The sequence below is a fragment of the Siphateles boraxobius genome, unplaced genomic scaffold, assembly GCF_051911475.1.
Source record: "Siphateles boraxobius isolate OS27281-9 unplaced genomic scaffold, OSU_SipBor_1 16, whole genome shotgun sequence".
NCBI classification, from domain to species: Eukaryota; Metazoa; Chordata; class Actinopteri; order Cypriniformes; family Leuciscidae; genus Siphateles; species Siphateles boraxobius.
This window is the reverse complement of record NW_027508766.1, coordinates 21,120,772-21,148,544: the sequence shown is the minus strand read 5'-3', so window position 1 is coordinate 21,148,544 and position 27,773 is coordinate 21,120,772. Positions and strand designations below refer to the sequence as shown.

General features: G+C 40.6%; 1 protein-coding gene across 1 annotated transcript; it reads left to right on the top strand.

Annotated features, from left to right (window-relative positions):
* On the top strand, window positions 1-27,773 carry sat2b (spermidine/spermine N1-acetyltransferase family member 2b). The gene is made up of 6 exons (XM_077231940.1): window positions 1-151; window positions 22,173-22,224; window positions 22,337-22,420; window positions 25,847-25,948; window positions 26,033-26,073; window positions 26,254-27,773. Exons 1-6 carry the CDS (start codon window positions 89-91, stop codon window positions 26,425-26,427), a joined length of 516 nt encoding a protein of 171 aa, XP_077088055.1. The 5' UTR covers window positions 1-88; the 3' UTR covers window positions 26,428-27,773.

The window sequence follows — 27,773 nt, the reverse complement described above, 5'->3', positions numbered from 1 at the left end:
TGCTGTCTGGTGGACGAACGCGTGTAGCTTTTAGTCACTGGTCAAAGGTAGTGCAGGAAATCAGAAAACGCTGTTTGGCTTGTGCAAAATGAAGTTTACAATATGTCCAGCCAAACCTGAAGACTGCAAAGATATAGAACGCATGATTATGGTAAGCAAATGCAGAGTTTGTTACCTGTGTGTTTAAAAGACAGTGGGTGCGTCTCAAACAGCTCCTAGCTTCATAGGTCGTGAATCAGTAGTCCTATATCTCGAATTGTGTCCACGAATTCGGGCACCGGTAGTAAGGACCAGTGGAGGCTGCTGGTCTTTCAAAGAGGGGACGCTGTATTAATAAATGATTGAATGAACAAACGATCTAAAAAAAGATATTTAAACTCTATGGAGGAAATGGGAATTAAGTTAAACTGAAAAAAGGAATGTGGTGTATAATTGTGTAAAATGTATGATAAAAATTGCCTAACAATTTCGCCAAGCAAATACCAAGAAATAGGTTGCAGCAGTTTGTCTTTCTACTTGTTACTACTACTAACCACAACTAGTTAGCAAATAATAGCTTCAAATAATAGCTCGAATAGCTTCAGCGTCAGCGACTTTTTATAGTACAAAATCGGTGTCAATCAAAAAGAGATCCAGTCTTTCTACAGACCCTCCAATCATCATGCAGAACCCCGGAGTCCAGCCCGCCCACTCCTCCATACACCACAGACAGTAAAAGAAATAGTCACAGCAACCCTCTTGATTTCAACGGAGAAAACCATAGACATCATATAGAGACTAGATGCCCCATTGGCCGATGTGGCGCAAGAAATGCGGCCGCCATCTTAAACCGGTCATACTCCTATTTGCCTTGCATAGCAGCAGTAGATGCCAGAGCACTGTGCAGCATATTCCTGCTCAAATCGGCGGACTATCACTCGGGGATTACTTTTCACAAGTAAGATTTAACATTTAACATTACCGTACTATTGTTTGCATTTTGTGAGTAAAATATTCAATGTGTCCTGTATCGTAGCTACGTGTATGACCTTTGCAGTAAAAGTACCCGCGTGAAAATCAGTTCGGTATTCAGTGAGAGATATGATTAATTATATGCGCTGGCAGCTCATTGCACCTGCCAAACAGATTACACTGAGCGGAGCGGGTGACCGGTTTAAGATGGCGGCCCCACGGCTCGTCCGCGCCAATAGGCAGTAGCGGTCGATAGGGCGTCTATCTATATGATGTCTATGGAGAAAACTGAAGCCCATTAGAAGCACTCACTTCCTGATGGCTAAGCGTACTGCGCAGGCTTAAACTGAGCTTGACGACGTAGATGTGACGTGAGCAACCGACAGTTGTAACTGTGCATTCACACCGGGACGCGAATAGCGTGTCAAATTCGCGTCTACCGCGTCTAGTTTGATGCTTGACCACTTTGTGTTAATCCGCGCGACAAGAGTGAAACTGACGCGCGTAAAAACAAAAGTTTGAAGCAAAATTTATTTTATGATTTTTCAACTCGGGCGGCAGACGCGAATTCGCGTCAAACGTGTGAATGCACAAAAAGCACTAAATAAATCATTCACGCGGAACGCGCCAGACGCTCAATTCGCGTTATTTGCGTCATTCGTGTGAACTTGACGCGCGAATGAGGCGAATTCATGTCTACCGCGCCGCGCTCTACGCCTCATTCGCGCTGCAGGAATTTTTTACGCGCGTAACGCATCTTTGCATTGACTTAACATTGAAATCACTGGCGCTAGACACTATTGCAGGTGTGTATTTGCTGCCTTTTACCGCTAAGAGGCGCTACAATCACAGACTCATTCAGAGCGATTGAAAGCTGGTAATAGATGAATTGAAGTGAAACATTGTAGTTCATAGTTCATAATCATAATACTGACATTACTGAAATTAGATTAAATAATGAAAACATTTCTAAAACATTGCAATAGAAACATATTAGGCTACATCAATGAGGCTTTGGAAGAGCATAAAAAACATTATTTTAACAGCGTTCAGACGGTAGCTCTTTGGTCAACGCAACAACATGAGCCTCACGGAGCTTCAAGCGATCCGAGATCGTATCTCATTGTAGCCGACAGCGTTTACGTTTGACCGTTCTTGATGCTTATAGGTAACCTATTATTAACTGTTTATTTATATAAAGTCAAGCGTTTTGTTTAATTATCAATGGCAAATTACAACATAAATGTGCTACATTAGTAGAGCTGCTGCACAGACGACAAAACTGATGAAGGAAGATTGTCAGCCAATCACGTCAGAAAATGAAAATGAAGAAGCTCGTCTTTAATCTGCTAAATTATTGTTTTGTGAGTCATTCACGAAATTGAGATGACTGACAGTGATCCCCGGCCATAGCAACGGAAGAAATTTTGCAAAACAGATCCATACATTGAAAAAATCAGAAAAAGACTGATTTTGTTGACTTGGCTACACAAAATAACAGACTAACTAAATAGTATTGCTTCCAATATAAAAACCAACGAAAATGTAAAAGAACACTAAAATAAATTAAGTTTGAAACCCCATCGCACATTTTAGTGTCGGGACAGTTTATTTATTTAAAACAGGGTTGCATCGAGTTTAAAGTTTAGCCTTCCTTTGCGATGCAAAATAAGAAACACAGAATCTTATTCTTGCGACATTTTAAATTTGTATTGCAAAAGAAATTGCAGCTAAAGTAAACAATTAAAACAGTACAGAACGAAAATAGTCCAAAGCAACATAAATTAAGAACATTCGTTTTTCTTTGCCTCTCTTTCGTTTATGTTATCTTGTCTCCATCACTGCGCGCGCCGGGTCTTTCTCGAAATTAAACATTTCAGGGTAAAAACACATCATATACAGCTGATAATGTATATGTTCCTGCCTGTGTCATCCATACAAATCACGAAAAAAAACATGTAACAAATTATTTAGCCTTTGTTGCATCGAAGACACAGCATGCCTTGTTGAGGTCACATTACAATAAAACGAGGTTAAACGAATTTAAAACGTCTTTAAAACGAATTAAAGAGCTCTGTATATACTGCTCACTGCATTCGTTTCTTGGCATGAACGCGTTTCTCAACAGATCATCTTTAGATAATACCAGATTGTTGACAATCATACACACTGCTCAAACATTCTAAAACTCTACAAAACCAGTTGAAACAACTGGATTGAAAACTTCAATAGAAATATTGTGTGAAAAAACTTTAAATACAATAAATAAACTACAATATTTATAATTTAATATTAAGATATAGGGCCTACATTTGGACACATCGAGAGATTTATTCTTAAAGAATTTTGCCTTTGCATGCTCATCAAGCTGGCTATCGACACTCTCCATATGAAAGATGGAACATTAACACCTTTGTCCTGCACGTACGATAAAGCAACTGAACTGTCCCTCCAACCCCCCTATCTGAGTTTGAGACTGACTTAAAACAAAGAGATGTCGCAATTCACACTTAAATCGCTATTCTAGACATTAGCATTGGGCTATTAAAGTGTTGATAATGAAGGAATTAAATAATTTAAGCTACATGTAGGCTAGTCATATTTATGTCATAAAAGTTTGTAACTAAATATCTAATTATTTCAATAATTGAAGAAATAAAAGGCTACTTCGGTTTGGGAAAGCTTTTTCCAAGCAAAAAATACAATCTTTCAAAGCATGTTCATTTGTTGTCATGAACAAAATGTTCAACTCAATATTAAATTCCACAGGGATCTTTGGATCCTTACAACCAGGGTGCATACAATTTGTGAATTAAGTTTTATTTTTTTTAATTCAAATCTATTTTCTTGGCAGCCCATTTCTTTCTATTTTCAGAGCTCATTTCCAAAGGGGCGTCACCAACGGACGTCGCTCAAATGCCTCTGTAAGCAATTGCATAGACCTTAAAACCAATCAGATCGATCGTCATCTTGTAAAGTCAGCCTCAACGTTTGTGATTGGTGCCTCGATTTGGAAAGATTGGAAATGAGCTTGAATGGGCTCTTCGCCAGACTAACTTGCATAGCAAATCTAAATTTGCCGGAAGTTCGTCTGGGTTTTCCCAGGCTACCTTTCCTCATTGGGAAGCGCTCAAATGATAGCTAAACATGTTTGACTAGATCCTCTGAACCTCTCGGTTTCAGATGGATTACATAATCAGATAAAATTTATTAAATATTTAGACATTTAAAGGCTTTAGACATAGCCGATTTCTTATCGTGACTGAGCTGAGGCTAGTGGCTTTCGGTTCATTTTTTGTGACGCGCAGTTCCCGGAGACAGAGACTACAGATAAACTTTTGTCGTTAGCCTAATATGAATAAAAGTTTACAGTTTTGAACGATGTAGGCTACTCCACTCTTATCTGTATGACCAAAAAATTACGGAGTAGCCTATTAAGTTATTTTAGCTGTAATGAGAAAAATAAGTCCAAATGAACGCGCCGCCGCGTTTGTCGAACACTAACTCAACATGCCAGAATAAAACCCGACTTTAGAACAATCCATAGCGCCACTCGGCGTGGTGTGCCAAAACACTTAATTATAAACTTCAACATTTAATCCAAAATAATCTCAAAAACGCTTTGTGACATTTTGAAAAGCCGTGCATACATTAAGGCAACTGGATGAACGTAACTGAAACGCTTGTTTGGATTTTATTGTTTGTCGTTTAAACGTGCCTGTTGCATCTCTTCATTTTATATGGTCTATTGATGAAGTAGCATATAGCATTGATTACTGGGGAGGGGGTGGGGGGTTAAAATAATTCAGCAGAAGCAGGGATGTTTAGACCAAAAGGAAATCCCCGTCCCCCCTGGCAAATCACACCTTGCTTAAAACCATGTTTTTAAAAACTCTATGTAGGTTATAGGGAATAAAACAAACAAATTAATAAATAAATATGTGTGTATATATATATATATATATATATATATATATATATATATATATATTATTATTTTTATTTACAGAACTGCTTTAGAAATTATCATTGTATTATTCTACAGATGTAAAGTCACTCTGTTGGATAATATTTGTTCCTTAGTGTAAAATGGAAATGCATGTTATTTTATAAATATAAACAAATCTCTATTAATAACTCTGGCATTAATAATAGGCTATAAAATGCATTAATAGGCTAATATAAAATTTAGAGTAGTCCATGTTTGTTCGGGATTTGAACCTGTGTCATCTAAATGATCGAAACGCAGCCTAAGCTCTACCACTCGGCCATGAATCTGCTCATGACATTCCCAAACGTTTGTTTCTGCAGTGTTCATTTCTCCTGTGTTCGCTTACTTGAGCGAGAAGCGCTGTTCATTCGTCTCATTCCTCAATAGAATAGTACAAATAATCAGCTTCATTGTAGGGGTGTCACGATTCTCCAAATCCTCGATTCGATTACATTTTAGATTCTAAGGTCACGGTTCGATTCGAATCTCGATTTTTACTCTTTTTTTTTTTTAAGCACAGGTTGCTGTTGCTCCTAAAAAGCTGAAATCAGTTCATCGCGATCTCACACATCTCTATTATTATCAATAAAGCTGACTGCACAATGAATCTTTCATAATATATAGCCTACACTTTGTTTGTTATAATTAGAGGATTTGCCAGCTTGCAGAATTCAGCACTGAACAAAAAGTCTGCTAAATCGCTCAAAGCTGCAAACATGTTTTAAATAGAAACTCTGGCCTGTAAATAGTTTCTATTTTGTTCTAGTTGTTCTTGTTGCTTTTCTGCAACAGATAAATAAAAATGTATTAGTTTTATATGTTTTATTCATAGCTATTTCTAGTTTGCGGGAGTCCCGTGAATCGTTTTATTCTCCCGCACACACAGAGTGAGTGCATTATCGCCCGCGCTCGCACTCGGCCATCAAATCTAGTCCCGCGTCGCACTCTATTGCGTTGGAAGTGCACGGAAGGTCGAGTAATTATTAATGTTCCCTGTAAATTATTTTTGAGTGCATTATAATGATTTCTTAATTCAGAATATGATCAAGATTGCGTAGGTGGATGTGTTCGGGGAATTTGCCTTTTAAAAGTATAACATTTAAAGCCCCTGAAATGACTAGAAAAAAGATTAGTTAATTTTGATGAACGAGATTGAACAATAGAGTCAGTAAAACTTTCCATCACGGGCGCGACATGGGGGCGTGGCTGCATCGACGATTCCATTTTTTATTTCGATTTTTGAGATTGTGAATTAATTTCGATTGATTTCGATTTAAAATCGAAATCGTGACACCCTTACTTCATTGCATCTAATTTATTTTTGTTTGTTATTTTTGTTATTAATTTTCTTTTTGTTATCGCACTGCTCCCCTGGGGAATAGGCTTATGTCCCCGACATCTAGCATATGAAATTTAGGGAATATTGTTCTCGTCTCTATTCTTAACTTTTCATTCTATTTTTCTGTCCTAAAAAAATTATATTCTTTTTACCATAGTTGTAGCATTTCATCCTTACTGTTAATTGCCATTAACCCCACTTACATTTCAAAATGCGGCAATTGCTGCTGTTTTGCACAATATCCCTTTGCGCCACCTTCGTGAATGACCTTGAAATGCGGGTGGTTTATTTTTGCCGCGGTAGTTTTGCCGTGGTGGCTGGCGCGGCGGTAGGCCTAATAGGCCTTCTGGTTGACTACCTACTGTAGCTGTGCCAACTGCCAAGACAAATCTGAATCAGCGAATTATTTCCAATTCCTCAAAAAACGTTGTTGAAATATTTTGTCCCGTTGCTTTTATGGACTCTCCATCTATGGGCTTCTCCCTTGACTTTATGGCTCCATGTCCCCCGATTGCCTCATAGACAGTAAAAGATTGCCTGCCAGCTTCTCCTCCTGTCTACATGGTTATTTCTCTACGGTGCGACAGAGAGTTGCATGGTTATGACGCAATCCTTAGCCTATTTTTACAAAAACGGCTTCTACAGGGCCATAATGTAAGATACAAAGTAATGGAGCCTTTTATACATTGTCGTGTTTCTTTAGAAATAAATAATGGACAAATGAAGTCTTTGGACGCCTCAAATGTAAAGTTATTCACTGTCAAAGTGACGCCAAAATTAATGGGAGTCAATGAAATGTTAACAGCAGGTGATGGTCTGCTACAATGGCGGCCCCCAGGGAGGCTTCAGTTTCTGGCTAATGGATTACCCCCTTGCCATTCACCCCAGAGAAGGTGAGCGTCCGTGGGCGGGACATAATCGCAGATTTATCCAATGACCGTCTAGTTTCGAAGCACTGAAAAAAACTGTTCAAAACAGCCCCATTGAAGTCAATGAAAGCTAGGCTTCAACAGGGAAATGCACTGTGACGCTCCAGAATGTATGAGAAGGAAATCGAGTCAGCCGACCTGCTATATGTAGGTGATTCTGAACAAACTCGTCTTCGAGATAAAAGTGTTCTAACGCATTTTTAGTCAATAAAATGTTAACACAATAGTCCGCTGATATGACATTGAATAGTGGGTGTGTTTGGCTAAAACAAGGTAAAATTGAAGAACGGAATAAATGGAGAAGTTGAAAGAAAAAGAGAAGGGACCCTACCAGGAGAAACTAAATGCCACTGCCAAAAAACTTTATTTGGACAAACTGTCTGCGATAAACAACTTTGATCCATATGATTTAGCAGCCCAAGACTGTCACTTAATGTATTTATTAAGCAGTTACATTTTAAAAAGGCATGTAAAAAGATGTACAGAATATCAAAGCAAATTGCTCATTGAAAACAAAACAAATATAATTTGATTTGTGCAATGTGGCCTGGCTTTATCATCTGCTAAGTACATTGAAAGTACTGTACTTTAGTAAAATATTTAAGTACTTGTACTTTACGTGAGTATTTTATTTACATACAGCTTTCTACATCCAATAGACTACATCTCAGGGAGAAATACTGTACTTTTTACTTAACAACATTTATCTGAAAGCTCTAGTTGGTTACTTTACAACTTAACTTTTTACACAAATAAAAATATATGAAATTATGAATGAGATCCGGTGTCTTCTTCGACAGTTCCACGACCTGCTTCCCTTGTTGTTTTTCCAAGAAGGAAAACTGAAAAAAACTTATTCCGTTGTTCAGTTTCCTCCCTAAACGATCGTGTGACCTGCTATGGCAGTTCTTGATCGAGCAGCACTGACCAACCATATTGACGTTTATTAAAATCTCGACAGAAATACCAAACACAGCCTCCAACACATGAATTCAAATACAGCGGGATAGGGCGCGATCCAGTAAATATGGCGGCGAACCCATAATGCAACACGGTGTGACGTCACCTTCACATTCCCTATAGGGGAAGCTGAGCTTAAAGAAATCCCCACTGTTAAGGACCCTGGCTCATGACACTGGTGATTCTATTTCTAGTGACAACATCCTCATTGTACATCATAACTGGTATTTGTGAACAACAGCAATATTTTCCTAAATTTATTTAAAATTTCATTTGTAGTACATTATGATAAATGGCCTACTTGGCTTGTTACCGCACAATGTGCATGTCAAGTCATCCTTCATTTATATAGCACTTTTAACAATATGGACTGTTTTAAAGCAGCTTTACAGTGATAATAGGAAATTAAAGAAACAGATTCTTTTGACTTTAGAGCAGCTCTAGAATAAAGATATTGTCCAGCTAAAGTTAGTTTTGATTGATTCACTTCCGTTGCAAAGATCATTAGTTATTAACTTAGGGGCTGCTAACACGACACTGTTCTAACAGAAAACCCTTAATGCGCCCGCTCATTCGCATAACAACAGTGTCTGGTAGCTCGAGAATGCAAACATTGGAATAGTTTCCATAATATATATTTATTATTATTGTTATTTATATATATATATATATTCTTTTAATCTCTGCGCAAGCCTTAAAAAAAACGCAAACCTGTGAAAATGATGACGGCGTGCAGATGTGCGCAGACGTGTAGTCTTTCTTTACAAATTGACCTAAACAAATTACTTGTCTGGCCTTAAAAATGTATAATACAGAATTATTTATTGCTTCCGAGTAGCCATGTGAACCGGAAATATTTTGACAAAGTTTTATTTGTACAGAGGTAAAGAGAAGGAGAAGGGGGCCTTCACAGGGGAGAGACTTGTTGACATTTCAGGACTGCGTTGTCGTCTATAATGCGTTAAGAGCTCGCTCAAGTACTGAGGAGCTAAACCATTTAGTGCTTTGTAAGTAATCAGCAATATTTTAAAATTTAAACGATGTTTAATAGGGAGCCAATGCAGTGTTGACAGAACCGGACTAATATGGTCATACTTCTTGGTTCTAGTAAGAACTCTAGCTGCTGCGTTTTGGACCAGCTGTAGCCCTGCACGCTTTATTAAGTGTGCAGGGCAACCACCCATAAGAGCATTACAATCATTTAGCCTTGATGTCATGAACGCATTAACTAATTGTTCCACATTTGTCATTGAAAGCATATGACATAATTTAGATAAATTTTTAAGATGGAAGAAAGCGGTTTTACTGATACTAGAACTCTTGACTTTCAAATGAAAGATTGGTATCAAAGAGATTTGACAGAACAGCCATCAAGTGTTAGACAGTATTCTAGGTTATTATGTGAGGACGTTTTTTGTCCAATAATTAGAATCTCTGTTTTTTCAGAGTTAAGAAGTAAGAAATGACTAGTCATCCAGTTTTTTATATCAGCTATGTATTCCGTTAATTTTGTGAAATGGTAAGTTTTGTCAGGGCGTGAAGAAATATAGAGCAGAGTATCATCAGCATAACAGTGAAAACTAATGCCATGTTTCCTAATGATATCTCCTAAGGGTAGCATGTACAGAGTGAACAGCAACGGACCTAGTACTGAGCCTTGTGGTACCCCATACTGAACTTTTGTTCGATAAGACATCTCTTCATTTACTGCTACAAACTGATAACGGTCAGATATGTATCATTTAAACCATGCTAATGCAATTCCACTAATGCCAACATAATTTTTGAGTCTATTTAAAAGAATGTTGTGGTCAATAGTATCAAATTTTCAAAGTTTATTTTCTTCTACGGTTGAAAAATAAGCAGAACCAGTTCTAATTTGTGTATTTTGTGTCCAAATGCATAATTTCCTTTTAAAATAATTTGATAAATTCATGGCATGTATCACCTATACATGGCATTTATCTATAAACCCTATTTCGTTTGAATTCATATTCAGTCAAATAATAAATATTATTTTATATTTTGGTTACTTAAATCTTAAAATGTCTGAAAACTATTCATAAACTAGTTATTGTATACAATACAATATATTGAATGCATTTACTAATGCCATTTTACAATGGAAATGAATCAACACAACTTACTTAAACTGGACATTGACTTTCCTGTGTACATCCAAAACAATCTTTGTTGCATTAATTTCTTGTTCTCACTGTAAAGCTGCTTTGAAACAACCAGTATTGTAAAAAGTGTTTAAAATTAAAGGTGGCCTGGCTTGACTTGACTGGTATACTTGTATGATTATTTTTCTGTCATTAAAAGTAAAATCAGATGCTAAAGATTCTAAATATAAGGTCACTAGAATGCAATAATTATAAATACACAACTACAAAATAATAATGTGTTCGGCACTGTAGACACTCTCAAGCCCCGTTCACACTACAAGCGACAAAGGGACACGATACCATTAATTTCAATGGGGAGCGGGCGATTTCCGGCGACACGCGCGACAGCGACCGTTGGCGACCGGACGGGATGTGTCTGCCGACGCGACAAAGTTGAGATCTGTTTAACTTTATGCAAATGAAGAGCGACTTTTGGGAGCGACAACCAATAGGAGTGGAGCGCGCATGATCCTTCTCCACATCATTGGATGTCATTCAGAAAGGCAACCAGTAGGGGGAACGCCCACTAGCGACATCATCGCCAGCCACTGGCGACATGCAGCGACAAAGTCGCTTGTAGTGTGAACGGGGCTTAAGGGTCATACTAAGGCTAAGATTTCACTTATAAAGAAAATTATGTCAACTATTGAAGCTTGTTTAAACACATTTTTTCTGACTCAAAAATAAGCATTATATCCATTTAAAAAAGATTTGAAAAAAATATATTTTTTTTGAAGCTTTATTTGTCATTGACCCACATATATATGCAACATTTCAGCTGTAAATAAATTATAAATGTTACCTAGATTATGTTCATTACCTGTCTAGTGATGTATGTTTATGCTAAAATATAATTAAATAATGTGTTTCTGTGATTGTGTAGCGATTATGCTCACGTGAATTATGATTTGCACTCCAGAACTTCCACTAAGTCGATGCTCTCTGGTTTTCACGGTGCATTGTGGGACTTTTTAGGTAGCGAATGTTTCAGTGGACTGGTAGGATTTTGCGGTTGAGACAGCCAACAGACCGACATGGCCGACAGACATGATAAGTGCCCGGTATACTGAATGAGGGAACCTGCGTGAAGTTGGCCCCCCACCCAACGCAAAACGTCGTCAAACTATGCTCAATCGTTTGTGTAAAAAGTTTCGTTTGTGCTGTTTCGGTTTTATAGATATTAAAATAATATTTTTAGGTCATTCTGAGGTCACTCAGCCCCCCCACATGCTCAAAATTCACCCAAAATAGGCTTGTTCGTTTGTGCCTCGTTTGTGCTGGTTTGTGCCGGTACAATTTTCGTTTGTGCTGCGTTGGGTTTTAAAATATCGGAAATTGAATTATAGACGATGACGTCACCAGCCCCCCCACATGGTCCAAATTCACCCAAAATAGTCTTGTTCGTTTGTGCTCCGTTTGTGCTGGTTTGTGCTGTAAAAGGTTTTGTTTGAGCTGCTTCAGTTTTTTAGATATTAAAATAATATTAGGTGGTCATTTTGAGGTCACTCAGCCCCCCACATGCTCCAAATTCACCCAAAATAGTCTCGTTCGTTTGTGCTTCGTTTGTGCTGGTTTGTGCCAGTAAAATTTTCGTTTGTGCTGTCAGGTTTTAAAATATCAGAAATTGGATTGTAGACGATGACGTCACCAGCCCCCCACATGCTCCAAATTCACCCAAAATAGTCTCGTTCGTTTGTGCTCCGTTTGTGCTGGTTTGTGCTGTAAAAGGTTTTGTTTGAGCTGCTTCAGTTTTTTAGATATTAAAATAATATTAGGTGGTCATTTTGAGGTCACTCAGCCCCCCACATGCTCCAAATTCACCCAAAATAGTCTCGTTCGTTTGTGCTTCGTTTGTGCTGGTTTGTGCCGGTAAAATTTTCGTTTGTGCTGTGTCAGGTTTTAAAATATCAGAAATTGAATTATAGACGATGACGTCACCAGCCCCCCACATGCTCCAAATTCACCCAAAATAGTCTCGTTCGTTTGTGCTCCGTTTGTGCTGGTTTGTGCTGTAAAAGGTTTTGTTTGAGCTGCTTCAGTTTTTTAGATATTAAAATAATATTAGGTGGTCATTTTGAGGTCACTCAGCCCCCCACATGCTCCAAATTCACCCAAAATAGTCTCGTTCGTTTGTGCTTCGTTTGTGCTGGTTTGTGCCGGTAAAATTTTCGTTTGTGCTGTGTCGGGTTTTAAAATATTAGACATTCAATTATTGTTGATGACGTCACCAGCCCCCCACATGCTCCAAATTCACCCAAAATAGTCTCGTTCGTTTGTGCTCCGTTTGTGCTGGTTTGTGCTGTAAAAGGTTTCGTTTGAGCTGCTTCAGTTTTTTAGATATTAAAATAATATTAGGTGGTCATTCTGAGGTCACTAAGCCCCCAAGAGGCCAAGAGAACAGCGAAACTATCCTCGAGGTGAGCACACTTTTAAAGTAGAATTGACGAAGACGTTCTGTCATTACATAATTTGTTCAATAAACAATTATCTTCACTTCAGACACTTCACTTCTGATTGTATTTTATTTTTACGAGTCTCATCTGCTTCACTTCACTGCCACCACTAGGGGCAAGTGACACTTCTGTTCAAGAATGCTCTTGTGTAAAATGCTGTAGAGTTGGTGGAGAAAAGGTCGATATAAATCAAACTACAAAAGTCGTTACTAATCCAAATTTCTGGCCAATGTAAGTATACATTGTTTTAAAACTGTCAGTTACAATATTAGTAGCTTCAAGAATAATTGTACAACATTCAAGAGAGCTTGTTACTTGTTATTGAACAGAAACCTCATTAATAACACTTATGTTACTAATTTAGCTATGAAATGTTGATTACAGTTGCAGAAATTTGCCTTTTAGTATTAAAAAAAGACCATGGGTCACATGTGCAACTGTATTTAACATTTCATAGCTAAATTAGTGATATTAGTGTTAGCAATGAGTTTTCGGTTCAATACTGACAATCTAGGTGTTAACATACCATATTGGTCCTAATATATGGTATATTATCCATCTACATTATCCTTACTATATTATATTATCCTATTATTCTTATATTCAGACCAATACAGTAATATATTAAACAAAAAATTATGCTGTACATGATATTTTTTGGAGTCAGGATAATTGAGGGTAATTATGTTGTGCTTATGCCAGATGCCCAAGAAACCAGCAGTCGACAGGGATCCCATTTTCACAGTCCTGTGTTCATCAAAAGAGGCCATAGTCCAAAATGGCAACATAGCTACTCCTAATCAGAGCATCTGGACAGAGCTTAGTAAACAGCTAGACAACAAGATCACTGCAAAGGCACTATACACTTTTGTTAAATTAAACAGACACAATATCTGGAATGCTTTAGGGTTTACTCATGAAAGTGATCATGAAACAAGTGGCATTAGTGATGACACTGATTTTGAGCCAGGGTCCCTTTCCTCCAGTCCAAAAGATTGCTGCACTTTTGATTTTGAAGTTCCATTTCAGAAATGGATTGAATCTATGCCTGAAACAGTAACATACAAAAACAAGTTCTCTAAAACAAAAAAAGGGAATACACAATTTTGAAGCCTGGTATCTGAACGCATGTGATAAATCATCACATTTGGCAAGAAGTGAAATGCCCCTGCACATTTGCTTTTAAAAGAGCCCAGGTCTATCCATCAGTCACAGACAAATATATTGTAATCAGAGGCTGTTACAACCAGTCAGGAATGAAACGGAGAGTGAATCCAATCGCAAGCACATTTAATTAAACAAATACAAAACAGGGAATCCAGGGAACTCAGAACACGACAGGAGTAACATAAAACAACAACCGACAGCCAACAACTGAAACACAGGGGTTTAAATACACAGACAAACAAGCTAAACAAGATAACAAGGGGGCGTGGTTAATAAGAAACTTCTGGGGAGACTAATAAACATGGACGAGGAACACCTGTGGACACTGAGCAACAACAACAAAAGACAAGACACATGGCAGGGTCACATGACAAACAAGGAATCACGTGAAATACAAGACACAGCAAAACCCACACGTAACATAGCCCCCCCCCTATGGGCGGCTCCTGACGCCCCTTGAAACAAAAACACTAAAGTTCAGGAGGGTGGTGAAGCGGAGGTGGTCTTGGGGGAGGGTAGGAGGGCCAAGTCCTAGCAGGGGAACGGGACCAGGGCAGAGAAGGTTGCGCAGGGGACCAGGGCAGAGATGAGCCCTCGGATGGCCACGGCGGAGAAGACAGTCCATCGGGCGGCCAGGGCGAAGAAGACAGTCCATCAGGCGGCCAGGGCGGAGAAGACAGTCCTTCGGGCGGCCAGGGCGGCGAAGACCCTTCGGGCGGCCAGGGCGGCGAAGACCCTTCGGGCGGCCAGGGCGGCGAAGACCCTTCGGGCCGCCAGGGCGGCGAAGACCCCTTGGGCCGCCAGGGCGGCGCAGACTCCGGCTCAGGAACAGCAGACACCGGCTCAGGAACAGCAGACCACACACACACTGACTCTGGCTCGGGAACAGACAACACAGACTCTGGCTCGGGAACAGACAACACACTCACTGGCTCGGGAACAGACAACACACTCACTGGCTCGGGAACAGACAACACACTCACTGGCTCGGGAACAGACAACACACTCACTGGCTCGGGAACAGACAACACACACACTGGCTCGGGAACAGACAACACACACACTGGCTCGGGAACAGACAACAAACACACTGGTTCGTGCTCAGGAATAGACAACCCATACACTGGCTCGGGAACAGACAACACACTCACTGGCTCGGGAACAGATAACACACTCACTGGCTCGGGAACAGACAACACACAAACTGGCTCGGGAACAGACAGCACACTCACTGGCTCGGGAACAGACAACAAACACACACACTGGCTCGGGAACAGACAACACACACACTGGCTCGGGAACAGACAGCACACTCACTGGCTCGGGAACAGACAACACAGACTCTGGCTCGGGAACAGGAACAGACTCTGACTCGGAGGCGGCCATCTTGTCCGTAGACACTGGCTCGGAGGAAGTGACATGAAAAGTCTCTGGATCGGTAGACGTGACTTGAACAGTGTCTGGATCGGCAGACGTGACTTGAACAGTGTCTGGATCGGCAGACGTGACTTGAACAGTGTCTGGATCGGCAGACGTGACTTGAACAGTGTCTGGATCGGCAGGCGTGACTTGAACAGTGTCTGGATTGGCAGACGTGACTTGAACAGTGTCTGGATCGGCAGACGTGACTTGAACAGTGTCTGGATCGGCAGACGTGGCTTGAACAGTCTCTGGATCGGCAGACGTGGCTTGAACAGTCTCTGGATCGGCAGAAGTGGCTTGAACAGTCTCTGGATCGGCAGACGTGGCTTGAACAGTCTCTGGATCGGCAGACGTGGCTTGAACAGTCTCTGGATCGGCAGACGTGGCTTGAACAGTCTCTGGATCGGCAGACGTGGCTTGAACAGTCTCTGGATCGGCAGACGTGGCTTGAACAGCCTCTGGATCGGCAGACGTGGCTTGAACAGCCTCTGGATCGGCAGACGTGGCTTGAACAGCCTCTGGATCGGCAGACGTGGCTTGAACAGCCTCTGGATCGGCAGACGTGACTTGAACAGCCTCTGGATCGGCAGACGAACAGCAGACGAACAGCCTCTGGATCGGCAGACGTGACTTGAACAGTCTCTGGTTCAGCGGGCTCTGGCGTAGGATCAACGGGCTCTGGGCTGAGCATGATCAGCAGGGAAGAGTGCTTTGTGTTGGGCAGGACCAGTGGGGATGGAAACTCTGGGCTGGACGGGACCAGCGGCGAAGGAAACTCTGGGCTGGACGGGACCAGTGGCGAAGGTAACTCTGGGCTGGGTTCATGGGCTGTCGCTGATGTGTGTGCTGCCCACACACACAAAACCGCAATGGACACCACGATGAGCGCTGTGTCTTCCAGAGCAGACTCAAGTGCGGCATGTTCAGTCTCTGGCGTGCAGGTGATTGGCTCCGATTCTGGCGAACAGGAGACGGGCTCAGGCTCTTGCTCGAAGACTGGCTCAGGCTCTTGCTCGAAGACTGGCTCAGGCTCTTGCTCGAAGACTGGCTCAGGCTCTTGCTCGAAGACTGGCTCAGGCTCTTGCTCGAAGACTGGCTCAGGCTCTTGCTCGAAGACTGGCTCTGGCTCTTGCTCGAAGACTGGCTCTGGCTCGTGCTCGAAGACTGGCTCTGGCTCTTGCTCGAAGACTGGCTCTGGCTCTTGCTCGAAGACTGGCTCTGGCTCTTGCTCGAAGACTGGCTCTGGCTCTTGCTCGAAGACTGGCTCTGGCTCTTGCTCGAAGACTGGCTCTGGCTCTTGCTCGAAGACTGGCTCTGGCTGGACGTGGCTGACGTGAGGCTCTGGCTGGACGTGGCTGACGTGAGGCTCTGGCTGGACGTGGCTGACGTGAGGCTCTGGCTGGACGTGGCTGACGTGAGGCTCTGGCTGGACGTGGCTGACGTGAGGCTCTGGCTGGACGTGGCTGACGTGAGGCTCTGGCTGGACGTGGCTGACGTGAGGCTCTGGCTGGACGTGGCTGACGTGAGGCTCTGGCTGGACGTGGCTGACGTGAGGCTCTGGCTGGACGTGGCTGACGTGAGGCTCTGGCTGGACGTGGCTGACGTGAGGCTCTGGCTGGACGTGGCTGACGTGAGGCTCTGGCTGGACGTGGCTGACGTGAAGCTCTGGCTGGACGTGGCTGACGTGAAGCTCTGGCTGGACGTGGCTGACGTGAAGCTCTGGCTGGACGTGGCTGACGTGAAGCTCTGGCTGGACGTGGCTGACGTGAAGCTCTGGCTGGACGTGGCTGACGTGAAGCTCTGGCTGGACGGTCTCTGGCTGGGGTACTGTGGGGTTGCGGAGCTCCTCCTCCACCAAACCCACAGTAAAAGTTGAGCCGCTCAACACAAGGGCCAGGTCAAGATACTCCTCTAAAGATCCATGAGGATCATGCAAGGGCATGAAATAACTGAGTGGCTCAGATAGTCCGCCTCTAAAAAATATCATGAGGCACTGAGAATCCATAGACGTTAAGTTTGCCAGTTCAATAAAATTTCTCACGTGCTCCTCTATGGACCGATCTCCCTGATGGAGACACATAATCTGTGCTGCTGGATTCATGTTGGTCGGTTGTTCTGTTACAACCAGTCAGGAATGAAACGGAGAGTGAATCCAATCGCAAGCACATTTAATTAAACAAATACAAAACAGGGAATCCAGGGAACTCAGAACACGACAGGAGTAACATAAAACAACAACCGACAGCCAACAACTGAAACACAGGGGTTTAAATACACAGACAAACAAGCTAAACAAGATAACAAGGGGGCGTGGTTAATAAGAAACTTCTGGGGAGACTAATAAACATGGACGAGGAACACCTGTGGACACTGAGCAACAACAACAAAAGACAAGACACATGGCAGGGTCACATGACAAACAAGGAATCACGTGAAATACAAGACACAGCAAAACCCACACGTAACAGAGGCAACTGTAAGGAGTGTCGTGGCCACATTCACATAAAATGTGACAAAAAGCCTGAAATAAACAGCAAGATGAAGTTCAGGTGTTCACTTAAAAACACTGATGACTCCCTGCACACTGGCTGTTCCAAACGTGCGATGTCTGGTAACTTGCGTGTGCAGATATCCAAAGAACTGTGTGAGGGTAGAAAGGAACCCCATGTATGGAGGGCATCAGAGGCAACAAAGCTGATGGATTTTGGAGATCCTGAGCCAAGTCATCTGCCTAATTTGGCCACCCTGCGCAAAGCAAAGCAAGAGAGAAATGATTTAGAATTAGGCGACAAGGATCCTATTCTGTCATTGCAGATGCTAAAATACAGTGCACCTCACAGTGGTACCATTAAAGACATTGGACTAGACAAGTTTTTCTGTCACTATTGGAGTCAAACACAAATGTATATGTACAAGACATTATCAAAGACATCTACTAACCCCACTGTGAGTTTTGATGCAACTGGCTCAGTGGTGAGGAAACTACAGAGACCAAATGGCAAGTCTGGCCATATATTCCTATATCAGGGTGTTGTGGCAGGGGGTGAGAGTTCAAGTGTCCCAGTGGTGCAAATGCTGTCAGAGAGACATGATGTTAATGCCATAACACATTGGCTGACAGAATGGATACCCGCAGGTGCACCTACTCCAAAAGAGGTTGTGAGTGACTTTTCTCTGGCTTTGCTCGGAGCTTTGGTCAAGGCTTTTACTTCTCATCCTGATCTTAAGACCTACATCAATGAGTGTTGTGGTGTCTTACTCGGTAGACAGTCAGCAAAAGTCCCACCTTGTTTCGTGCGGGTTGATGTTGCACACTGCATCAAGATGATCTGCCGGTGGGACTGCTTGAAAAAAAAAACACATCGCATTAAAGATTTCTTTGTTAGGTCAATAGCTCAGCTTCTCATGTCACAATCCATGAACGATGCAAGAGAGCTACTAAGATGCATCACTATTGTGGCTCTCAGCGAAACAGAGGGTAGTGACAGCTCTGGAGCCCCCCTCATTTCAGAAAGGTGTAAGAAATACCCAAAAGCCCGAATTGCAGAAGAGCGTGTCATCATTCCAGATGTAGAGCGTGCGGACCTGGAAGAAGTGGATCCATGTGACCAAACACAGACAGACCTGCGGCAGTGGGTAACAGACATATTTGAGGAGAGCAGGTCACTTGCCACATCTAATGGTGATCATGACAATATGCACTTCCTCCCTGAGATTATTCCAAATATAATCTGGCTTGCAAATTACTTACCTCTCTGGACAGGGGTAATGATCCCTCACTTCCGGAGCTCCAACATCACCGCAAGTTCAGCCAATGTCGAAGCCGAGTTCAAAAACATCAAACGCGGCCTTTTCAAGCATGAACACTTGCCTATTCGAGTGGATCGATTCATTGCTCGACATCTGTCCTTCATTGAAGGCAACATGCGTATTTTTTCTGCAAAACAAAAGAGTGTGGAAAAAGGTGAAGAGGATGAGGCTGTTGCGACAGTGATCGACACAGGAGTCAATCCACTACCCACCGCAACCTGCAGGATAGATGGAAGGCCAGAGATGGATGCTTCCTGCTCTGGGAAGTCTGACACCGTCACAAACATCCATCCAACAGATGAAGAAGCTGTTGAAAACTGGAGAGGCTTAGCGGTTCCACCCGAAAAGAGGAAGAGGAGTTCATACCTCTCTCCTTGTCCTGGATGGCTCCATGCAGATCCATCTGTGAGAGGGAAAAGACTAAAAGTGGACCTGTTGAAAAATGGAAACAATCAACAGCCTGTTAAACTCAGGAAATCAAGAATCTCTGTGCTTAACACATGTGCATTTGATGCTTTTTGTCAATGCTTATGTTGTGCTTACTGTGATAGTGTCACTTTTGAAAATATTGTTTGCAATGAGGATTCCAACAACCTCCTCCAGCTAGTGAAATCCATCACCACAAAGGGTCTGAATGCACAGGCCTACATACAGAGGGCAGAACTGCTGAGCGAAATATTCAAAGCTGTCCGACTGAAGTCGGGTGCTCTCCAAATCGATGCACAATGCCACCTCTCCATTATCATTGAAAAGTCAATGACAAAACGCACTTGTGTTTCATTAACAAAACAGTGCTCCTCACAGTATTGTGGTCTCAGCAAACAAGTCACAAGGGAAATTGCATTTGTTTGTACTTCTGTTGCTGTACTGCAGGCTTCTGGCATGGCTCATCTTCAGACCGCAGTGGAAGAAGGCCTTGACCTTCCGGAGTCACCCTGCCTCAGGCCGATCCAAAGTCTGTCACAGTGTCCTCTGCAATCAAGACAGATACCTCAGAAAAAGTGCTCTGTGCAGGGAAAGTTTCTCACAGTTACAGTCTGGGAGAACTTATGTGGATTGACACTGACCTGGGAAGCAACTCCACAGAATGTCCTTTGAGTGAATTTCCCTCCAATCTGATGCTCCAGGGAAAGAGATTTACTTTACGGGCAGTCATTGCTTTTAGAGGAGGCTTAACCCAGGATGCTCTTGGGCATTATGTGGCCTACTGCAGGAGGTCTCCATGTGTCTGGGAGATGTATGATGACCTGAGAAGTGGAGTGTCAGCAGCGTCAGATAAAAACAAAATATGCCCACATGCAGTATTATACACAAAAGACTGATTGCACTATTTATATTTAATTTCACAAGTTAAATTATTTTGGTTGAACTTTTTATGCCACATACCCTTGTTTTCCTACTCCTGTTAGGAGTTTTTTTGTTAATGGATGTTCGATAGTAAATAATTCAATTTCAAAAGTTAAATCATTTTGACTTAATTGAGTCATGAGTTTCCTCATACATAATAATAATAATAGTAGTAATTAAATGATATACACACAGACACATAAATACACAGACAGTAGCCTAGTCAAAAGATTTAAAAGGTTTATTTTTTTATGTTTCTCAAAGTTTAATGTTCCCTTATGCTCACTAAGGCTATATTTATTTTATCAAAAATACAGTAATATTGTGAAATATTATTCCAATGTAATACTGCAGGTTTATATGTGAATATATAGTAAAGTGTAATTTATTCCTGTAATCAAAGCTGAATTTTAGCATCATTAGTTCAGTGTCACATGATCCTTCATAAAACATTCTCATATAGCTACGGATGTTATGAATGTGATGCTCAAGAAACATTATCAATGTTGAAAACAGTTGTGCTTCTTATTGTTGTTCTTTTCTTCTTCTGAAAACCAATATATACAGCAATTCAAAGATTTTGGTTAAGTGATATAAAATATAATACTTTTATATAGCAAGGAAGTAATAAATTAATAAAAAGTTGATCAACATTGATCAAAATTAAGAACCTTTCTTAACTGAGCACGAATAATAATTGAGCATACAATCAACATTTTACTATGATTTCTAAAGAATCATGTGATATCGAAAACTGGAGTAGGTCTAATGATACATAAAATTCAGCTTTTACATCAGTCTAAATGACATTGTAATTATATTAAAACCGAAAATAGCTACTTTAAATTGTAGCTAATAATATATATGTTTCATCAAAAAAGTGAGCTTAAGAGACATAAAAAAGAAGAATCCAAACTTTTGACGACATAGCCAATAGGCCTTTACACACATAAACACAGCAAACAGATTATGGTGCGTGTATTTGTGACTAGCCTACTGTTAAAAAAAAGTGGGATGGTGCATTGTCTATAATTCTCTGTCATTCAGTGTCTCGCCCAAACGGAGCACAAACGAACGAGACTATTTTGGGTGAATTTGGAGCATGTGGGGGGCTGGTTACGTCATCAACAATAATTGAATGTCTAATATTTTAAAACCGACACAGCACAAACGAAAATTTTACCGGCACAAACCAGCACAAAAGAACGAGACTATTTTGTGTGAATTTGGAGCATGTGGGGGGCTGAGTGACCTCAAAATGACCACCTAATATTATTTTAATATATAAAAAACTGAAGCAGCTCAAACAAAACCTTTTACAGCACAAACCAGCACAAACGGAGCACAAACGAACGTGACTATTTTGGGTGAATTTGGAGCATGTGGGGGGCTGAGTTACCTCAGAATGACCTAAAAATATTCTTTTAATATCTAAAAAACCGAAACAGCACAAACGAAACTTTTTACAGCACAAACCAGCACAATCGGAGCACAAACGATTGAGTATAGTTTGACGACGTTTTGCGTTGGGTGGGGGGCCAACTTCACGCAGGTAATGAGGGAGCTGATTGAGACACACCCAATGATTGTTGAATGCAGAATGAGCTGTGATTATCTGTGTATGTTTTATTGTAGGAATTGGCTGTTTATGAAAAGATGCCTGACCAAGTGAAGATATCCCATAAAGGTTATTTTCAAAAAGCTGACCCATTATTTTATTTTTATTACAGCTAAAATTAAGCCACATGTTGTTTACTAATTAGAGTCTGGTTCAACTGGTTTTCTTTGTTTTCTGTTAGAGTTGGAGAGGGATGGATTTGGCCCCAATCCTTTTTACCAGTGTCTTGTAGCTGAGGTACCTGAGGAGCACATGTCTAAATATGGTAATAATGACTCCTAAAAGACCAAAAATTACATCATGTTCATAGAAAACAGGGTAGGAATATATGGAAAACTAAACTAAAACGAATAACTTAAAATATTTGGTTTACCTGATGTTACATTATTAAATGTAGTTTATATGTTTGTTATTTTATCAATAGTAGGGGTGTAACGATACCCTCATGTCACGATTCAATACATATCACGATTCTGAACTCGTGATACGATATTGTTACGATACTCCTAAACATATGGTAAAAGGTTAACAAAAAATAACTATTGAATTTGGTATTACATTGGGTGTTTAAATTAATAGACTTGGACTTGGGGCTGGGAACCCAATGCACAGGACAATAGAGACACCAGAATAAAAATATTTATTATTTAGATGAATATGCTTGCACTCTTTCACTGACTAAATATATTTAAAATGATGTAGGCCACTTTTTACTGGCAACATAAGACATTTGGCATTATCAGGATCCTCACATATTCCCCCATTGCATTATTATACACAATATTCAACATACATATATATATATATACTGGTGCTGGTCATATAATTAGAATATCATCAAAAAGTTGATATATTTCAGTAATTCCATTCAAAAAGTGAAATTTGGATATTATATTCATTCATTACACACAGACTGATATGAAAAGTATGAGCATGTAAAGCACTCAATACTTAGTTGGGGCTCCTTTTGCCTGAATTACTGCAGCAATGTGGTGTGGCATGGAGTCGATCAGTCTGTTGCACTGCTCAGGTGTTATGAGAGCCCAGGTTGCTCTGATAGTGGCCTCTTCACAATACCCCATAGATTTTCCATAGGCTTAAGGTCAGGCGAGTTTGCTGGCCAATTAAGAACAGGGATACCATGGTCCTTAAACCAGGTACTGGTAGCTTTGGCACTGTGGGCAGGTGCCAAGTACTGTTGGAAAATCAAATCTGCATCTCCATAAAGTTGGTCAGCAGCAGTAAGCATGAAGTGCTCTAAAACTTCCTGGTAGACGGCTGCGTTGACTTTGGACCTCAGAAAACACAGTGGACCAACACCAGCAATGACATGGCACCCCAAACCATCACTGACTGTGGAAACTTTACACTGGACTTCAAGCAACGTGGATTCTGTGCCTCTCCTCAAATCAAATCAATCAAATCAAATCAGGAATGTGACAGCTGAAACCCATGTCTTGCATACGTCTGTGCGTGGTGGTTCTTGAAGCACTGACTCCAGTTGCAGTCCACTCTTTGTGAATCTCCCCCACATTTTTGAATTGGTTTTGTTTCACAATCCTCTCCAGGGTGCAGTTATCCCTATTGCTTGTACACTTTTTTCTACCTCATCTTTTCCCTCCCTTCACATCTCTATTAATGTGCTTGGACATAGAGCTCTGTGAACAGCCAGCCTCTTTAGCAAATGACCTTTTGTGTCTTCCCCTCCTTGTGCAAGATGTCAATGGTCGTATTTTGGACAGCTGTCAAGTCAGCAGTCTTCCCCATGATTGTGTAGCCTACAGAACTAGACTGAGAGACCATTTAAAGGCCTTTGCAGGTGTTTTGAGTTAATTAGGTGATTAAAGTGTGGCACCAGGTGTCTTCAATATTGAACCTTTTCACAATATTCTAATTTTCTGAGATACTGATTTTGGGGTTTTAATTAGTTGTCAGTTATAATCATCAAAATTAAAAGGAATGAAATACTTGAAATATATCAGTCTGTGTGTAATGAATTAATATAATATCCAAATTTCACTTTTTGAATGGAATTACTGAAATAAATCAACTTTTTGATGATATTCTAATATTATGACCAGCACCTGTTGTAGTTTAATGTACTATTGACACTAAGGGGGCTTTCACACTGTCAGTTTAGTTCGGAACGGAGCACGGTTCGCATGAAAAATCTCTAATGTGAACGCTGTCATGGGACCCGGGTGCGCACTGGGGTACCGAACTCGAGACTGCCTGGAGGAGGTGGTCTGAGTTCGGTTGCTCCCGAACCGTGCTGCGATTCGCGTGTGTGTGAAAGCAACACGGACTCGGGTGCGCACTTGTTCAGGAAGTAAAGTATCCTGCACATGTGTTTTAGTCGATTATGATGTATTTAGTTAAATAAAACACACGTAAGGGATGAAGATTTACCCTGGGTACGAGCAAGAGTGAGTCTGCATTGTATTCGCGCATAGTGCGTGCATGCAGGGCAACAAATTAATGGAAATCCACTGTCTCCTCAAAAGAGTCCATTTGCAAGCAGCGGAAAGACAGCTTATGCGAAACACACACACAGTTAACCTGCGTTGTTTACTCAGCTATGAATAATAGCACCAAATTAATAAAAAAACACAATATATTGACCTGCATCGTGTTTTCTATCATGCGCCGTGCACGTTTGCAATGACGTAAGATGCACGCAAACGCACCAGAGTTCGATAGAATCAAGTTGAGTGTAAAACTAGACCAACGCTGCGGGGGGCGCCGGGAACAATCGCGCTCGGCTTCGGACCGCAGCAAACGAGCCCAGTGTAAAAGCCCCCTTAAACTCTGTAAACTTAATTTTTTTCATGCACAGTAATTTTCATTTTGGGTGAACTATACACAATACATATTGTCACTATCCGTGATACATATTGTTGCATTTTTGTATTGTCATATATTGTGACACGATATATTGTTACACCCCTAATTAATAGATATTTTAGTTGCATTAAATTTAGACTGAAAGATCTCTCATCACATTTACATTTATTAATTTAGCAGTGACTTACAGTTGAGGACAAGTACAACAAGCAATTAATCATAAGAAGGCAATAAACACGAGAAGTACCAGTAATACAAAGTTTCAGTCATCGTTCAAAATAGTACAAGCGAGAGCAGGGAGGGATTAAAGAATAATGAGGGATGTAGCAATGTTTAAGATTCAGGGAAGAAGGAGGCGGGAAAATTCAACAACTTTTAATGACAAAATAAAACAAATACAAAAACAAAAGTATAAGCCAGCAGCCCCTCATGGACGACTTCTGGCCACACAAAACAGAAAAAAACACAACAGAATATCAGGCCTGTTCCTCTCTTGATCTTCACCGTCTTCCCTCCTCCTTTTATGCTTCCGCTCCTCCGTGAGAGATGCGAGACCGGTGCGTCTCACAGGTGTCATTCATTATCACTAACGCCACCGGCCTCGCGCCTTTCTCTCACGTCCCTCTGCCTCGTCCTGCTCGCCACAAGGGCATATACAAAGGAATAGTAAAAGCATAAAGAATTTTTTTTTAATCAGGATGTATTACACTCTGTAATAATTAATCTTACTATGACAAAGCTCAAAAGTCGCAACCCCCATCCCCCCCACAGAGTGAGTGGAGTACAATTTTAGCAATTTTTTTTTATATAGTCTTTGAGTATTCTTACTGTAGCTGGCTTTCCACAGGACACACTAAGGTTGGCTATGCTCTCTTCTTCTATACGTACAGCACCTGGAAAGGAAGGACTGTGTATATGGAGGATCTGTATGTGATGCCAGAGTACAGAGGTGTGTATTTATTCTCAGTAACCCAGAGTTTGATCCAAAATGCAGAACTGTGTGTTGACTCACTTATCTGTGGTTATGCTACAGGTAAAGGCATTGGAAAGGCTTTAATGGCAACTGTTGCCAAAGTGAGTTTTTTAAAAATATTTTTTATATAGAATCTATTTATATATTATCTGGATAACTTTTTGCATCATGGTATTACATTTTATCTTACATATTTTCTGGTTAAACTTTGTTGTCTCAGTGATTGAGCAGTGTGTTTTTAATGTAAAAGAGTAAATGCAGTTTTGTTTTTTACTGTATAGGTGGCCAAAGAGCAGCATTGTGTGCGTTTACAGTTCTCTGTACTGGATTGGAACAAGCCCTCTTTAGACTTTTATTTAGCTAAAGGTGCAGAGGACCTCACAGCTAAGGAGGGCTGGCATTTTCTCCGCTTTCATGGAATAGCTCTGGATAATCTAGCACAGGAAGCACCTTAAAAAAGTTTAGGTCATGTCACTAGGAATACTTAGTGTATATTTTTGGTTTGTGTCTTTTAATACAATATATTCAGTGTTAAAATAAAAGATTTGAAAAAAGAAGAAAAACAAAATAAAAATCAATGATAATTTTTTTTTTTGTGCCGGTGTTCAATCCAAACTAATTTTGACATCTTTAAAATAAATTTAGTGATAAATAATCTCTTGCAAGTACTTTTTGTTGTAATTAACCCTCTATGGTATTCATTATGTTCTAAACATGAAATATTTTTTCAAATAAATTTTTATTACATGAAACTGTTTCAATCATACATATCAAAAAGATTTTTCTATAAAATTATGATTTTCTTTTTCTTTAAAAATTGATAGATTTATATACTATCATTCGGCTAACTCATACTCAATCTCATTACATGGAAGAGCAGTTGATGCTACTATTTGACTTAAAAACACCACATCATTGGCTACCTTTAGGCCTGCCCTTTTAATTCCCATAGTGCAATAATTGTTGCCATATGGCAACACCGTACCATAAAGGGTTAGGGACTGTTCGTTTTTTATTTAAGGGGCTACCGGAGGAGTTTTGAGATCTATAGTCAAAATAGACCTGACCCTCCCTTCGCCAGCAATACATTTTTCTATGACCCTCCAAAATGATTGTGAAAAAAAGGCAAGGTACTTTTGTACTGGTTTGCGCTTGACAAAGATGTTCAGATATCTCTATGCCTAGTATACCTACACCAAACGTTCATTAAAAATGGTCCTGTATAGGGCTGTACAGTGCGACCTATATCTACGAAAAGATTGGTCTGTGCGATGAATAAATGTACCACTGTAGCACACTTGCAATACAGTTTTGTAAACTCCGTTACTTGTGTTTGTTTTCAGACACGATAACAGTCGTTTTATAGCTACTTGAGCTTATGATATCACGATATTTGATCGTGGATGATTTAATTTATCGCTACAGCGCACATTCTATCAGCTGCAGTTCTGGCCAAAGATGCACGACTTTGAGCCGAATCTGGCCGAGCATATACGTCTCATCACACAGTTTGTGCGTCTAGTAGTTGTTTAAATTTACAAAATGAGCCTACAATAGCTGACATAAGCCCTTTTAATTATGGTCCAAGTTTTATAAAAAATGTTCTCGAAACTAAATGAAAATGTTTAGTGAAATTAGAAAATATGTAAGTTATCGTTAATTTAGTTGTATAGGCTATGTTCTCAAATTCATTTATTTTGTTCTAATGTAACAAGTAATGATCTCAAGGTTTACTGCTTTACACAATTCTTTTGTAGTGTGGTTTTGGTGAAGTGTACTAAAATAAACATTTACCTGTGTA